Source organism: Glycine max, chromosome 17 (genome assembly GCF_000004515.6).
Source record: "Glycine max cultivar Williams 82 chromosome 17, Glycine_max_v4.0, whole genome shotgun sequence".
Taxonomy (NCBI): domain Eukaryota; kingdom Viridiplantae; phylum Streptophyta; class Magnoliopsida; order Fabales; family Fabaceae; genus Glycine; species Glycine max.
The window spans coordinates 40,633,686-40,651,283 of record NC_038253.2 but is presented as its reverse complement, the minus strand read 5'-3'; the positions used below and the strand labels follow the sequence as shown (position 1 = coordinate 40,651,283).

The window sequence follows — 17,598 nt, the reverse complement described above, 5'->3', positions numbered from 1 at the left end:
CAAGTGTACATGGATCCCATTAAATAAGTAAGTTACCAGGTTTCCTAGCAGAGATAGTCCTTTTGCTCAACAAAAACAATTTTCTACTTAAGGAAAACATTTAGATTTTTAAAAAAAAATCCTAATGCCAATATCCTTAAGTAGCAATTTGAAAATATAAACTGATTAGCAGCTTCTCATCCTTTCCTCTATATTTCCTCAGTTTTATTTTTATAAAAAAAAAACCCAACTTAATTGAACCCTAAATTCTTTCTCATCTTCAAAAAAGTTCTCATCGAAGATCTTTTTAGTCATCGACTTAGACGCTGTTTCTGACCTCCTTAGGTAATAATTTCGAAAAATAAATTAACACATTTCTCAAACAACGCAACATGTCACATCAAAGAAACGTGCCATTGACATTGTTATTGTTAGATCAGATGAAACAAGTCACACATAAATAGCAGAAAACACCCCACAAAAAGAAAAAAAAAAAAACAAATAAGAAAAAAATGGTTATAAAATCGGTTCCTAGTTTCATAATATAATTTAAAAAAAAAACAAAACACAGATTACGATTTCATAGCGTCTATAAAATAAACACTACTCAAGAAATTAGTTTCAATAAATTCCTAAGAAACCAATTTCTTAAGTAATAAAAAATAAATAAATAAAAAATTAGTGAGAAATCAGTTGAGAAGATTTGATTTTTCACTTGACAAAGTATTTTATAATATCGAAATAAATATTTTTTAGATTGTATTATTTAAATAAATATTTATTTTTTTATATTTTTACTTTAAAAAGTCTAATAATGTGATATATAAACTTTTTTCTTTATTCGTAATGTGACAAATATATTTACATAAACATGACATTGTCACACTATCTTTTCAAATGAACAAAATAATTTTATAGAGATTAAAAAAAAGCAAAATCAGCAAATTACATGTAATAAAAAGCTTCAACGTTATTATTATTACCAAATTCAAACTTTATAAGAAAAAAAAAGTGTTTAATCTCGCTATTAGTTATTACCGTTGATTAAATGCTGACTTCGTATAATCTACTCTGTGCCTCCGTATCCAACCTCATACATACAGATCGAAGCTCCGAGGAACAACATATCCTCTTTAACTCTTTGTGTATTTTCTAAAATAACCATTCGCATCTCTTCCATTGTTTTTTCAATTTTCTTTTTTTACTTTCCCATTCGTCACTCTGAGACAGACACCATTTTTCTCTGATGAAGGCAACACCACCTAACCAACCTCTCTGTTTCACTTCTCAGATTTGAACGAGTTATTTTTTTTTTTTTCGATTTCCCATTCATTTACTATTCTCATTCTCTTGTGTTGGACTAATAGAGTTAGATCAGATTCATTTCCAAAGGGTGGTACTTGGAAGTGCTAGTTCAAATTTCAAAGAGCTGAAAGCCTGAAAATCGATTATTGAATTTCAATTTTCAATATTTTCCATTGTTTGGATTGGGATATATATATGGCCATAGCTCGGTTAGTTCGGCAAGCAAAGCGGCCTCATGGGTTGTGGGTGAAGATGACAGCTGTGACCATATTGGGTCTCTGCTTCATCTTCGTGTGGGGGGTGTTTTCGTCTTCTTCAACCTCTGTCACCACCCAAAGGGAGAGCTTTGAGGACATTGCAGAACCTGCTTCCTCTTCCTCTTCTCACAAGCCTCAAAAGTTGAAGAAAGATGAATCTAAAAAACACCCTTCTGCTGCCACGCGTCACCACCCTGAACAACATAAGGGAAAAGACAACAACAACGACAACAAAGAGAAGAAACACGTGCATAAGGAGGATAATAATAAGGAGAAAGGGAATCATCAAGGGAATGAAGATCCTCAACCACAACATGACCAGGAAGAAGAGAAAGAGAAAGAGAAAGAGGAGGTGGAGGTGGAGGGTGAGGCCGATGTGGATGCTGGCGGCGGCGATTTGGCTGAATCTGTGGATCAGGGCGACTCTGATGAGGCGGTGGAAGATGTGGAGGAGGTGAGAAAAGCAAGCAAGGGAAAGGGAAAGGTGAAAGGACCCTTGTTTGATCCAAATGCTACCTATAGCTGGAAACTGTGTAGCACTAGAAGCAAGCATAATTACATTCCCTGCATTGATATTGAAGTTGGTGGTGGGAAGGTACCTAGTTACCGGCACACGGAGAGGAGTTGCCCGAGGACACCCTTCATGTGTCTGGTTCCTCTTCCTCATGAAGGGTATGAGTCTCCACTACCCTGGCCTGAAAGCAAATTGAAGGTATATGAAATTGAGATAACTGTTTAATTTCTGAGTTACAAAATAGCCATTATAAGTTTATAGGTGATTATGGACAAGTTAGATAAGGTAGGTTCTAGAGAAGTAAGGTGGATAAGTTGATTTTAATTCCTACAAGAAGTTTGATTCATTTTACTTGATTTATTTTATTCTTTTGCCTTATAGGTGTTTAGTGTTTGTTTAGAAATTGTGGAATGCTAGGATTACACTCTCTAACACACACTCTCTTACTAGTTGAAATTTATCGAAAACTTCAAAATTATGAGAGGTTCATTAAATATGATGTGAGACCTACAAAATTTTGTGATTTTCAATAAATTTCAACCAATAAGAGAGAGTGAATTCGAATGATTGTGTTCCTAGCATTTCTCTTTGAAATTTATTCAAACTGGCTCATAAGCTTAAATGTTGGTGTGGTGTGTTGTTGTTTTCTCATGGTAAGATCTCGTGTCAGTGCAGATATTGTACAAGAATGTTGCACACCCGAAACTAGCTGCATACGTAAAAAGGCATAATTGGTTGATGGAGTCTGGAGAGTATCTTACTTTTCCCCAAAACCAATCTGAGTTCAAGGGAGGGATTCTTCACTATCTTGAGTCCATTGAAGAGGTAAGTTTTCTACTAGGGTGTGTTATGTTTGGTACCTCTTAAGCATGATTCTTGACAAACAAAATCGATGCACCTATGAAAACAATAAGAAGAGGGACTGCTGGAGTTTTATTTCTCAAACATGATAAACTCAGAATTACCTTAATGACATTAGAGATTAACTTGTTAGTAATTTGTTGATTTGATATTTTTTTTTCTTTTTTCACTATACCTAGGATTCTCTGTTAGGAGAGAACAGTGAATTAAGGGAAATTACCAGTTATAGTAGGTCTCTTCTTTTAACACTACAAAACACATATGGTGAGTACTTCATGTAGTTAGATAATTTCTAGATCTAGATACTGGCTAGTTCAGTAAGCTCAATTCTTATTTTCAGAGTGTTATGCCTTGAAAATCATTGTTTATTCTTTTAGCACATCAACCATCGGCATTTTAATTTTGCATAATGAAAATATGTCAATTATTATGACACTCTGCTGCCATTGTCACTGTCTCACTGTTGCTTTAGTTCCTAAGGTTTGATATTTCTGGTAAGGTCACAAGACCGGATTGATTTCTTTGGGGAAGCCATGAGAGTAGGTTGATGTTTTTCTTTTCTCAGTGCATGATTTGAAGCAGAAAGGGAAAATCTATAAGAAAGATGATCAATAATGGGGGATCAGCTACGATGACTAGAGATTATTTGAAACATGCGCCGAAAAAATGCATGACACGGGAGATAGGAACTTGGAGAGAAACATGCACAAGTGTTAGGGCATGGTGGAGATGTCACAATGGTACCAAAGAACACGATCAATGACCACTGAAAGGAGGACACAGTAGCTGGAAAATTGTCAAATGCATAGTTGAAGCTAAGATGGAGAAAGAAATGATCTAAATTAAGGACCCAACTGGAAGAAGGCTGAACTTGCATGAAGGAATCACATATTGGAAGGGAGTTAAAGCACCAAGAGAAGTCAGATGGTTCACATGGCATGAGATGCAATTAATTTGAAATTAAAGTAGAACTCCAAATTTTAGGGAATTTGGCAATTTGATATATTCGCAAGAGTTAATGAGCATGTACCGTTAGCGTAAATTTTTTTACGCTACAATAGTTAATAAACTTATCATACATAATAATTTGTGATTGGATGAGTGTGTTAGTGCATATATTATTTATTGTATTGTATTCATAAAACTTACAGTACTTACTCTCATTTATACTAATTATAACTATAAGTTTAATTAATTAAGGAAACACATCATGATATGATATGAAAATATTGTAACTAATCGTACAAGATAATGAAGAAATAGGGAAGCTAATCCTTGAGGGTAGTTTAAGATATTATAAGATGTTTTTGGATATTGCCATATATTCTAACAGTAACAGATACCAAAAGATGAAAATATAGATGAAATTTCTAGGATTGTCTTGTTATGGTTTGTTCAATAAGTTAGTGAATATTTCTTGGGTTTTCTTTGTCACAACTATTTTTCAGCACTTGGTTTTGTTTGCACATTTATTCATTTCTTTGTGTATTATATAATCACATTGTGATGTCAATCTTTGATGTTTGTTTATATTGGCTAAAGTAATAACTATCAACTTAACAGAATATTTTTTTTCCACTATCTATTGCTGTCATCTTGAAAACATTTTGAAACTCATTCTGAATTTTATAGATGGTACCAGACATTGAATGGGGTAAAAATATTCGTGTTGTCCTGGACATTGGATGTACAGATTCAAGCTTGGCAGCTGCTCTCTTTGACAAGGAGATTTTAACATTATCACTAGGCTTGAAGAATGACCTAGTGGACTTAGCTCAGGTGGCGCTTGAGCGGGGCTTCCCAGCAGTGATTAGTCCTTTAGGTAGAAGGAGGCTTCCTTTTCCAAGTCAAAGTTTTGATGCTATACATTGTGGGGGTTGCAGCATACCTTGGCATTCCAATGGTTTGTGTTGCTGTCTTTTGTCACTTGTTTCTGAAAATAGTTTCTCCAAATTATATTTATTTTCGTAGAAGAATAGGTTAAATTTCCCCACTTTTTCAGGTGGTAAGCTTCTATTAGAGATGAATCGGATTCTACGACCTGGTGGATACTTTATTATGTCAACTAAACATGACAGCATTGAAGAAGAAGAAGGTCGGTCTCACATTTGATTCAAAAGTGCCTCCACAGATGAAATAAATGAACTTTGTTTCTTGTCAAAGATTTCTTTTTTCACCCTGGCTTTTAAGTGTGGTTATTATGATAGTGCTAACTTGATGCTATTTCTATTCATTGACCATTTGTTTAAACAAAACTGAAGCAGGATATTTAATCAGGTTATTTATTCTGTAAAAAATGGACCATTTATCATCATGGTCTACAGGTTTGATCACATTGAGCTTTGATCAAATTCGTAATAATTATACATTTTGAATATTATATAATATAAATATAGGAAAATAAATTAAATTAGCATTAAATGATCACATTATATGTCCTGTAAGATATAAAATTTGCAGTGTGTTCCATATCATTGGTACTTAACCATTGGAGATCAGATGCACATTGCCTTATAGCAGAAAATATTGAAATACATTATAAGATCTGGCAATGCTTTGTGTAGAAATGAACCTTGCTCTGCATTGTTACATGGCAATTGAAATGCCATACAAGTGACAGTTACATGTCTTTTCTCTTCCAGCCATGACCACATTAACCGCATCTATTTGTTGGAATGTTCTGGCGCATAAAAGTGATGATGTTGGCGAAGTTGGAGTTAAAATATATCAAAAGCCTGAAGGAAATGACATTTACGAATTGAGAAGGAAGAAGGTTCCACCAATTTGCAAAGAAAATGAAAATCCTGATGCAGCCTGGTATCCCACTGTAAATATTATTTTGCAAAATTGATCTTCTAGTAATATGACATTGCTTTCTACAATATATGTCCAGTTATAATTTTCTTATAGTTGAATGCTAATGTCAAAATGTGTATTTATCTTCGACATGCAAACCTGATTTTTCTGTGTTACTTCATGTCAGCCGAACTTCTTTAATCTGGTAATGCCATGTAATTACACATTAGTATGATAGTGCAGCCTCTGATTATAATCGATCATTTGAGCTTCCAAACCAAACTGGGAAAAAAGTATTATTGAATTGCATGTTGTTTAGATGCTTGGGATACTTCCAAACCAAACTCATCATTTATGCTATATTATGGCTTTTGTGTTTGTATGTGTAAATCTGTTTGTTTACTGCATTTACAGCTTGGGTTCATCACATAGTATGACTTATTATTTTTCAATATTCTTTGAATAGGTATGTTCCCATAAAGACTTGTTTGCACACCATTCCAATTGGAATTGAACTACATGGAGCAGAGTGGCCTGAGGAATGGCCCAAGAGGCTCGAATCTTATCCTGACTGGGTGAACGACAAAGAGAAAGTGGTTGCAGACACCAACCACTGGAATGCTGTTGCTAATAAGTCATATCTCAATGGGTTGGGCATTAACTGGACAAGTATCCGAAATGTAATGGACATGAAATCTGTTTATGGAGGGTATGCCAGAAAACCAGCTTGATTTTGTACTAAATTTGAAAGTCTTAGAGCTTGTATAGATATCATGGATAAGTTCGTTGCATCAATGAGTGAGCTGCATTTTTTTTGCTTACATTACACATATTTAATGCACATGTTTATGTTCATTGCATGATTTCCTACACATGTTAGGAACAATGGTAAAAATAAATTAACAATTTTCCCTTGAAAATGCAGATTGGCTGTTGCTCTCTCTCAACAAAAGGTCTGGGTGATGAATGTTGTACCTGTTCATGCACCGGATACGCTTCCCATCATTTTTGAACGAGGACTAATTGGTATATACCATGATTGGTGTGAATCATTTGGCACTTATCCAAGAACATATGACCTTTTGCATGCTGATCATTTGTTCTCACGGCTCAAAAACAGGTATGGCTGGATAATGTCTTACATTGTTTTATGTATGTTTTTTCTCTTGATGTTCTTTCATGACATTAAATGGTTCGGTTCTTGTGGATTATAGTAAAGTTATAAGGTTTAAGTATGCTTTTAGTCCATATAATAAAATAAACCACTTTTGGTTTTGGTTCTTGTAAACTTTTTTCTTTGATTTTCATTCATCTAAAGTTTAAAATCACTATTTTGGTCTATGTAAATTTAGAAATTTTTTTGTTTTGGTTGCTGTGAAGATTTTTCTTTGATTTTCATCTTCCAAAATCTGAAATCAGTATTTTAGGAATCTAAAAATGATTTACAGGTGCCACATGCTGACATGACATTAAATGGATAGGTTCATGTGGATTGTAGTTAAATTAGAATTATATATTACAATTTGAGTGTTAACTACATGCTAAAGATCACTTGCATGTTCCATTTAATATGAACCTTAAAACTTGCTCCTGCTAGGTGAGACTTGTGATCAAATTGCTTCCATGACATGTTTTTGAAACAATTCTTTTGTAGGTGCAAGCAGCCTGTGACCATTGTTGTCGAGATGGACCGTATATTACGGCCAGGAGGTTGGATAATTATACGTGACAAAGTTGAAATTCTAAATCCGTTGGAGGAAATATTGAAAAGTATGCAGTGGGAGATTAGAATGACTTTTGCTCAAGACAAGGAGGGTATCTTGTGTGCACGGAAAACTATGTGGAGGCCTTGAGTCTCTATTATATGCAATTTTCTTCTTGTATAACATCAACATCAACATCAACCACAAGTGTGTGTACGAGTTATATTACCATGTTCTTCAACGTGAAATATGATATATATGAAGGAATTTTTAGAGGCATCCTTCATCCGACAAATCCATCAGTGTTCAATTTTAACCATTCCTCCCCGTATAATTAAGATCTAATATGTGGAGTTTAAGGTACATTTGGATAAAATTTATTTAATAAGTTCTTATCTCATAAATTTGATTATTTGACTATAAAATTTATAAGAATAAACTAAAAATAAGTTATTTTTAAAAGTTTTACCAAGTTTATATAATAAGTTCTTACTATTGGTACGTTTCATATCTAAATGAATGCTAGTAGTTCTAACTTTAAGTGACACAATTTCTATAGTAAAATACTTTTTTTTTTCTTTTACTATTTTAATTTTTTAATAAAAATTAAGGAATAATATATTTCTAGTTCATAAAAAATAAGTAAAATTCCTTTAAAAAAAAAGTAAAATAGGATAAAATGCAACCGTCCTATTTCATCTCATTTTATTTTGAACTCAAATAACAGAAGCAATTCATTTAAATTTAATTCTGTTTCATTTTTAATTATTTTTTTTCAAATGATTTATCCTTCTTTATTCCATCACAAAAGAACCAGGCCTGCAAGCTGCAACTTTAAACCCCGGCCCATAAACTCCACACTTGGTTGATTCCTCCGATAGTGTTGGCCGCTGAAAACCGCTCCCGAAACAGATCAGCGAACTAAATCATGCACTCTTCACTTCACTCCCATTTTTCAATAACAACAACACATAAATAGTTAGTTAATATCACTATTCACCACACTTTCATAATCTCCATCTTCTAACTCCAACAATGTCGATATCAATATCCTTATCCTCAGTTCCCGCGCGTCTCACACTCCTCGCTCTCTTCTCCGCCACCACCTTCTACTGTCTCTACAAGTCTCGCCGCTTAAGACACCTTAAACTCTCCCTAAACCCTAACCCTAACCCTAACCCTAACCCTAAGATTCTCTTCCTCTCCGAAACAGGCACCGCCAAAACCCTCGCGCGTCGCCTCCACCGGCTCCTTTCCTCCAACGATGTCGCATTCGACCTCGTCGATGCGCAGCACTACGAGCCCGAGGACCTCCCCAAGGAGACGCTCATCCTCCTCGTCGCCTCCACGTGGCAGGACGGCGCTGCCCCCGCCGCCTCCCGCTTCTTCGCCACGTGGCTCGCCGACGCCGCCGCCGACTTCCGCGCCGGCTCCCTTCTCCTCTCCCGCTGCCGCTTCGCCGTCTTCGGCGTCGGGAGCCGGGCCTACGGTGACGACTCCTTCAACGCCGTCGCGAAGGGCCTCGCCATGCACCTGAGGGCACTCGGCGCGACGGAGGCCGTTCCCCTGTCCGAAGGGGACATCGACGGTGGCGATGACGTGGACGCGGTTTTCGATCGGTGGTGTGAGAAGGTGGTGGCGGTTTTGAAAGGCGTTGGTGTTGTGGAAAGCTGTGATAATGATGGTGCTGAGGAATGCGGCGTGGTTTCGAGTTCTGAAGAGGAGTCTGATGTGGAAAGTAGTGAGATTGTTGATCTTGAGGACATTGCTGGTAAAGCTCCTTCGCGGCGGAAGGTGGTGGCTAATGGGGAAGAGAGCAATGGGAAGTTGAATGGCAGTAGAGAAATGGTCACTCCGGTGATTCGAGCAAATTTAGAGAAGCAGGTATATATATATGTATAACATGAATTATGTGATAATGTCACATGGCACTTTGTGTAATTCGTGTATTGTTTGCATGAGTTAGAGTTGCTGAGTTTATTGTGTTGCTTAATTAGTGATGGTTCTTAATTCAGAATTAGCTTTGGTAGATTTGAATTAGGGTGTAGGTTCTTAATTAGAATTGGCTTCCTTCATGGTTATCAATTTTCAATTTGCAGGGGTATAAAATTATTGGGTCGCATAGTGGTGTCAAGCTTTGTAGATGGACCAAGGCGCAGCTTCGAGGTCGAGGTGGTTGCTATAAGCACTCGTTTTATGGAATTGAGAGTCACAGGTAATGACAAGTTGACATGCTATTCATTTTATGCTATATGTCTAGGTAGGCTTCATGCTACAACTCGTTCATTATCTTTTAGCTGGTAACACTAGGTGCTTGAATTTGTTACCTTATTCTTGCCTGCTGAATTTTAAGATGGAGTTCATTGGTACTAAAATGGGTGTACCTTTATTTGAAGATAACTTTGGGCTGCAATATAATGATTTGACTTTGGAAAAATGTGGTGGATTGCCATTCCACATCATCTGAAGCTTGGCCATACTGTTGGTGGCTTTATCCTGATTTAGCGATTGTTTTATATGTTGGCGACCATATTTCACCTGCCAAATTCACAATGTCATTTTTTTTTTTGAGTTGAAACAGATGCATGGAGGCAACCCCTAGCTTGGCTTGTGCAAATAAATGTGTTTTCTGCTGGAGGCATCACACAAATCCAGTTGGGAAAAGTTGGCAGTGGCAGATGGATGATCCAATAGAGATTGTAAATTCTGCAATAGACCTGCATACAAATATGATTAAACAAATGAAAGGAGTTCCTGGTAAATTTATGTTTCTATGATGCAATCATGTTGAAGTAGTATAAGGCTATTTGTCAGATTGATGGACACATAGGTGATAGGTCAATAGTGAAGTAGCTAAAGTAGCCCTTGATCATGTCTTGTGTACTGTCAATCACCATGCTCTCATTGAAAGCATTGGGCACACTAAGGATGTGCTATGGTGAAGGAGTTTTGAGGGAAAGAGAAGGGGAGGGTATAGTTTTCATTTCAAGTAAATATTCTCCTGTTTGAGAACTTTTTTAAGTGAGAGATTATACTTGAATGTAACTAGAGATGATTGAATGGAAATCCTCAAGTGTGTTCTCCACACTTAGGCTCTATTATATTAGAAAACTTAGCTTACTCAGTAAGCTGAAGAGAGGTAAGTACAAAATACAGAGCTCTGAAAAGAGCAGGTATACAAAAGACAAAAAATAAAATGTAAGCTACTACTCTAGGTACATCATGACCTATTTTCCAACTATTATCATGTAACCTTTCAATCATCCCTTTGGAACACATATATCCCTCCCTATTCAAAAATGAAAATTTAATTGTCGCTCCATTTCCCTTCAAAAACAACCTCTCCATTTAAACCATGCCCTCAATGAAAACTTAAATTATGTTGTCATTTAAAAAAAATTCCAGTGTTGATGTTTTATTCAGTGATTGTATTGTTATATCAACACTGTCTTCTATCTAGATAGCCCTTCCTAATGCATGTACATTTATATGGTGACAACACCCATTTTGACATTAATTTCCATATTGCCATGCTGTGTGTAATTTTATAAATCAAAAGATTTTTTTTTGGTGCAAGTACCCTGTTATGTATCAATTCTGACTGATATTGGGGAGATTAGCTTCAGATTAATTTCCTTTCTGCACATCATTGTCTTCATGTGTTGTGTGATTAGTTTCTAAACTGGCTCATTTAACTCTTCCTGTAGGAGTTACCTTGGAGCGATTATCTGAAGGTCTCTCACCACGTCATTGTGCATTATCGCTTGTTGGTGAACCTATTATGTATCCAGAGATAAATGCACTTGTGGATGAGCTGCACAAAAGGAGGATTTCCACTTTTCTAGTTACAAATGCACAATTTCCAGAGAAAATTAAGTCACTGAAACCTATCACCCAGGTTTTGTGACTTTCCAAATTAAACTCATGGTTGGTTATGCTAATGCTAGTAAAACTTAATATTCTTGTTTCCCCTTTGCAGTTATATGTAAGTGTAGATGCTGCAACAAAGGACTCTTTGAAGGCAATTGATAGACCACTCTTTGGAGATTTCTGGGAGCGATTCATTGTAAGTATTTTCCCATTCTCTAAGTGAAAATTTAGATGTATCCTTTCTTAGTAGAATCCGACCATGTCTTAAGAAGTGCATGAAGATGGAGCAGAAACTGTATGTTTTACTTTTATTTTAGGGAGCAGCTTAACAGAATTACAGAAATGCCTTTTTCTGTTGTCTAAGAGCTCTATTTTAGGATCTGTAGTTCGTGGGTGATAATATACCCTTTTTCCTTCATGATTACCAATTTTGAAGCATTGATGTCAGTGCTAAATCCCAAACAAGAAACAGTGGGTATTACTAGTCTGTGAATAGCTAATCTTCGTACTGTAAAAATTGTATAGGTCTGATCTAATGATCATTCAAGCCTTCTAAAAAGACCATTCAGATTTTAAGCTAATATTCTAAATTCACTGAGTTGTTCAAAAGGATCAAAATAGTAAGTTATTAATGGAATTCCTTGAAGAATCTTTGTAAAATACTTATTTGGGTGGGGGCTTAATGCATTGTAAGCAAACCTGTGTTGACAAAATAATCAACCTGCAATGAATAGGGAGGGTATATAAATGCTATCAATAATATTGAATATGGGTAATAATATCTGCAAAAGAATGTTCTCCTTGGCTTCCAGATATGTTGAGCGACACATATTCATGTATGTCAAGGGGGGTTGGTTTTCCTTTTTTGTAAAAGATGGGAACCTGCTAGATCATCAATTTGTTTCTTATAAAAAGGACCGATGGAGTATTTTTTTTGTTAGAATCCGTTTTTTTATCATTATAAAGAATGGAATTGATTAGTTGTCTACCTACAAGAATCAACAATATTAGCAATAGATATTATTTGATGACAGAAAAGAAAAGCTAATTCAGTTTCTTTTTCTTTTAAGTTGGATTTAATCTTACTATTTGTCATTGGATGTATACTTTGTCCTCCTGATCAGCTTGTCTGTATTTTCATAACTATGTTCCAGGATTCCTTGACTGCTCTAAAGGAAAAACATCAGCGAACAGTATACCGCCTGACCCTGGTGAAAGGCTGGAATACCGAAGAAGTTGATGCTTATTCTAAGCTCTTTAGTTTAGGAGAACCTGACTTTGTTGAAATCAAGGGAGTTACATATTGTGGCTCGTAAGTCTCCCACTCTTTCCCTCCTTTAGTCCAGCACTCCAGCTAGCATTTAGTATCTGAGACCCACTTTCAAATGACAATGAATTCTTCACAGGTCCACTACGTCAAAATTGACAATGGATAATGTCCCTTGGCATGCTGATGTGAAAGCTTTTTCTGAGGCCCTAGCTTTGAAAAGCCAAGGAGAGTATGAAGTTGCATGTGAGCATGCTCACTCGTGCTGTGTCCTCTTAGCAAAAACTAATAAGTTCAAAATTGATGGCCAGTGGTATACATGGATAGACTATGAAAAATTTCATGATCTGGTGGGTATCTGAGTCCTACAACTGTTCTTTTGGACCAAATTTGGGTTATTGTTTTGTTTATGATATTTTAGCCTCAATTTATTTTCAGGTGGCATCTGGAAGAACTTTTGACAGCAGAGATTACATGGCTGCCACACCATCGTGGTCCGTCTATGGATCAGAGGAAGGTGGATTTGATCCAGGACAATTGAGATACAGGAAAGAGAGACATCACAAGTCTACCCGCAATCAAGCAGGTTAGACATTTAAGAGCCTTTGGCAGCCAACACTCATTTTCCTGTTGATCTTTTTTCTTCAGTGTATAACTCTAGGTTATACAACATACTTCAATAGGACAGTTTTGTAATACATGGCTTCACACATAGGTTAGTACCATTTCTGTGTATTTAAGCCCCATTGTTTTCCCAATCAGCAGTTGAATGAACAGAACATTTTTTCTTATTTACCACAAATAGTACTTTGGATGTCAATGTTGCAGTCACAGAAGTAATTTGTTTTTGAGATTGAGATCAGAAGAATATGTTTGAGCTTCTGCTGCACCAAGCTATTGCTTAGTGTTGCTCTGTTGTAATATTTTAGCAAATTCCTCAGTTGGTCTTTCAGGAGAGGAAGATTAGCTGGAAATATTATAATACAATGCAATCATGTAGAACGTGTAAATCTCAAAGTAACGCTCTACTCGTTTTTTCCTCCTTATAGAGTTTAATAGTAATGTAAAAGTTTTAGAATATTATTGTCACAAGTTAATGTAGAAATCTAGGTTTACAAATAAACAACCTTGCTAGTTATTGACAATTTCATTGTTTGTTCAAGAGTAAACATCTTTGGTCCTTGAAAGATTTTATCGCATCATTTGTCTCTAAATCATATATCAAAGTACAAACGATGAGATTGAAAAATTAAATCAATGTCATTTTATTAAAAAAACTAAAGTGATGCCAACTTCCTATAATCGAGAGGAGCTTAATTAATGCCAAATTTTGTTAGAGGGGCCCGAATAATGTTAATTTTTTAAGAGAATTAGGTTAATGTCACATACTTTTTATGGTGAAATTGATGCCAGTTTTTATTATTTTATCAAGTTCTCCTACCTCCCACCTCACCCGCAATATACTATTAAAGTCAAAATATTGGTATCTAAAGCAGCTTCCTGGATGATGCTGCGTCACTCTCTCACTCACTCCCTTCATATGCAATGCACTTGTAGAATTGTTGGCTGAGTCATACTCATCAGTCATCTCTATTATCAGTGCTACCTCAATGCCTTCACACCATTGTACAGACATCGCATTTTCACGCTTTTTACCATGCGTGATTTTCTTGTTGGTCCCGTCTTGTGTTATTCATTTTAATCATATACTTCTACTCTAATTTGGTTTCACAGGAGGTTTTGCGAGAAGTATTATTTCTCATTTTGGTTTGCTAGTATTACAAGTCAGATTTCCCTTTTCTCCCAAAGCATGCTTTCATACAGCCGCTACTATGTTCTGTCAATTTTCCTTAGCAGTCCCTTTCAATTATAAATTTATAATCCATTTTCTATCTGTCCGTTTGACTGAAGACAACTTTGGACCACAATAGAATCGTTTAATTTGAAATCTGATTCACTTCAATGTAGGTTCCTTTCGTAATTAGTTTCAAATATTAATGTTTCGTACTACATAATCATACTCCCCAAGGGAAGCTAGTTAACTGAGAGATGGTCATATAGATTCCCTGCTTTCAATTTGCCTGCTTTTGACAAATTATTGAACTATCTAAGCAGCATGACTTTGTCCTTGTATATAGTAATCTGTATTTGATTCATTTTTCATTAATATGAACGAGAAAATGACAGCAAACCTCTGAATAAATTCTAACATCTTAATCTTAAAATTGAATTTATTACATCAACTTCAGATTATAAGACTAATATCTTTATTTTTATCTAAAATATATTTTAAAGATCAGAAACATAATTAAAAAATCCCAAAAGTTAAACTATCCATTTTCAGGCTGTAAATATTTTTGCATGTTCTTAGCAAAGTGATGCGTGTTTATTTTTTCTTAAATAATACTGTAGATTCGAATTTTGTGAATTGAAAAAAAAAATCTTGTTGGAAAAATTATTTTCAACTTGAACAGCATTGTCTATAGGACTCATGTGGTCTATTCCGTGAACGAAATACAGTACAATATTCTTGTCCCTCTGTACAAATTGCAAGGAACACCATTTCTAGGTCCCCCGACCCCCAAAGTTAAGTAAACCAATAGTTTCTCTCAGACAGCACCGCCCTGTTCGTCTTCGTTAACAAATTTTAAAATCTAAATATCTTTTTCCAATAGGGACAAAAGATAAATTACAAGCTTGACCAAACCAAGCTAAAAATACCACTAGACTCGTATAAAAGACATGGCCAAACGCACTAAAACGAACTATTAATTAATAAATAAAAAATAACATAGAAAACATCTATATAAATTTTTTTATTCGTATAGATAAATATATTTTTATGTAACTATAGTTTTAGGGTTTAGTTAATTTTGAACTTTTATCATTTTTTTATTGAAATACCAAATAATTTATTAGAAAAATAAAATAAATAGTATACGTGTTATAATTAAAATGAGTAATGTATTATCGAAGGAAAAATTATATTAAAATAAATAGTATAATCATGGAAGGGAGAAATGATTTTTTTATTGAAATACTAAGGTTAAAAATAGAAAAGTATTAAATAATTTCTAAGTATGAATGATTAATTTTTGAAAAATTGTTATAAACTAATTAAATAAACATTTCATCTACCATTTCTATTTTGTTCAAATAAACTTATAAAAATCCTTCCAGTGGAGGATGCTCTTGAAAAAACAACTACAAGAACAATTCTAATAGCAAATATAAATTTTTTTAATATATAAATTATATTATAATTAATTCTTTAATAAAAATATAAATTATACTTTGGATTTATATTAAAGAATTATAATGTGATGTAAATATATTTTCATTTTTTAAAAAAATATTAATATTTGATTTAGAAATAAAAGTTTAAAAGGTAGAGTGAAAGAGACACAGTTAATATATAAGATTATGATAAAAACATGTAAATCAATAATAATAAGAAGAAGAAGTTAATAACTCATAAAAACACTCTAATATAAGAAACCTCCTTAAAATACTATCAAAAAATAGCTTTTAAGTACATTCTCATTCAAGATAGAGATGAGATTATATTTAGAAATTCATGAGAGTTGTTCCATTAAAATTATCCGAAATTAGTCAAATAAATTATAAATTAATTAAAAGAACTAATCAAACACTTAAAAATAGGCTTAGTTTTTTTTACCCCAATTTTTTTAATTTTTGGCAAATTTTACTCCTAAATTTTTAATTTGACATATTTTATCTCTAACTTTTAAGAAACTTGTAGATTTTATTCTAATCATTTATCCATTAATAAACACAAAAATTGGGAGTAAAATTTGTCAGAAAATAAATAATTGGGTGTAAAATTTTTCAAAAACATAAAAAGTTAGAAATAAAAAATGAAATTATATTACGAGTAAAATTTATAAATTTTTTAAAAATTGAAATAAAATGTGTCAAATTAATTTGTTGGAAATAAAATTCATAAAAAAATTTTAAAAAAATGGGATAAAAAATATAATTAAACCTAAAAAATATAAACTTATAACAAGAATAAACAAATGATTAGACTATGATGGAAAGGGGAATATAAGCCATATAATTGTGTGATGGCTTTGCTTGGTGATCGGGAAGGATTAATGTATTTTTGTTGCGGGTAGAAGATTTCTTTGGTGTAATTAGTATCTATATTCATCCTTTGGGTATATATACAACCTAACCGTGCATGCTGTCCTTGGGGGTGTTATCAGAATTTTTGTTTATGGTACCACTGGTACCATGATTAATATATTCTTTTGCTGGTTTAAAAAAAAAAAAAAAAACGATAACCATCATCTAGAATCTTCTGATTGTCACTGAATGGTCGACCTTGCTACGAAGTAGTATGCATGATTGTGTTTTATAATTAAAACGGCATCGTCACCCGATTACTATAAGGTGCCTCACCTGTGTTTAGACATGTCAATTATTTTAATTTTTATTAAATATTTTAACATGAAACCTAAAAAAAGTTAAATGTTTTAAAAGGTTTACATCATCACACGGAACGTCAAGATTTTAACATCAAGATAGTTAATGCTTTTGAGATTAAATTCTACGCTTCTACCAGTTTTTTCATCTCTAGCTTTAATTTGTTCCCTTACCGAAAGCATTGCACTAAGTCACCCTTTGCAATTTTTTGTTTAATTTTGGACTTTCAAACCTTTAACTTCGGCTTCAATGCTGCCACATTTGCCATGTAAAATTAAAGGAGAAAAATGTTACACGTCACTTAAGAAGATACAGATGGAAAGTAATGAAAACTAGTTGTAGGCCATGGACGGAATCTGTCATTGATTCAATGGACCAACTATAGGTTTGAGAAATACAAACTACTCGATCCTTCTGTAAGTGGAAAAATGCGAGCTTAGTAATAAGCAATCAAAATATAACATAAATGATGGTAATCATTCTTAATCATCATAATTGATATCGTCGAAGAGAAAAAAGTTGAAAAGACAATGAACCTTCCTGATGTGTCTTAAAGAGATTGGTTAAATAATAAAAGAATTGCATTTAGAAGTTAAT

At 34.1% G+C, this 17,598-nt stretch overlaps 1 protein-coding gene across 1 annotated transcript; it reads left to right on the top strand.

Moving 5' to 3' along the window:
- The first annotated feature begins 1,063 nt into the window (after positions 1 to 1,063).
- Positions 1,064 to 13,562, top strand: LOC100791920 (probable methyltransferase PMT28). Its single transcript, XM_003550331.5, has 16 exons — positions 1,064 to 2,253; positions 2,731 to 2,880; positions 4,549 to 4,819; positions 4,919 to 5,011; positions 5,559 to 5,733; positions 6,179 to 6,421; positions 6,638 to 6,832; positions 7,367 to 7,562; positions 8,403 to 9,299; positions 9,515 to 9,630; positions 9,997 to 10,172; positions 11,123 to 11,313; positions 11,395 to 11,481; positions 12,440 to 12,597; positions 12,692 to 12,902; positions 12,991 to 13,562. The coding sequence occupies exons 1-16, from the start codon at positions 1,480 to 1,482 to the stop codon at positions 13,141 to 13,143; spliced, it is 4,086 nt and encodes a 1,361-aa protein (XP_003550379.2). The 5' UTR covers positions 1,064 to 1,479; the 3' UTR covers positions 13,144 to 13,562.
- Positions 13,563 to 17,598: the final 4,036 nt, after the last annotated feature.

What these genes read in the sequence shown, in the direction of transcription:
- LOC100791920 (XM_003550331.5), top strand. Translation starts at nt 1,480, where the DNA reads ATGGCCATAGCTCGGTTAGTTCGGCAAGCAAAGCGGCCTCATGGGTTG. An exon ending in CATACCTTGGCATTCCAATG is followed by an intron (nt 4,820 to 4,918) that starts GTTTGTGTTGCT and finishes CCACTTTTTCAG; the next exon opens with GTGGTAAGCTTCTATTAGAG. An exon ending in GGAGTTACATATTGTGGCTC is followed by an intron (nt 12,598 to 12,691) that starts GTAAGTCTCCCA and finishes AATTCTTCACAG; the next exon opens with GTCCACTACGTCAAAATTGA.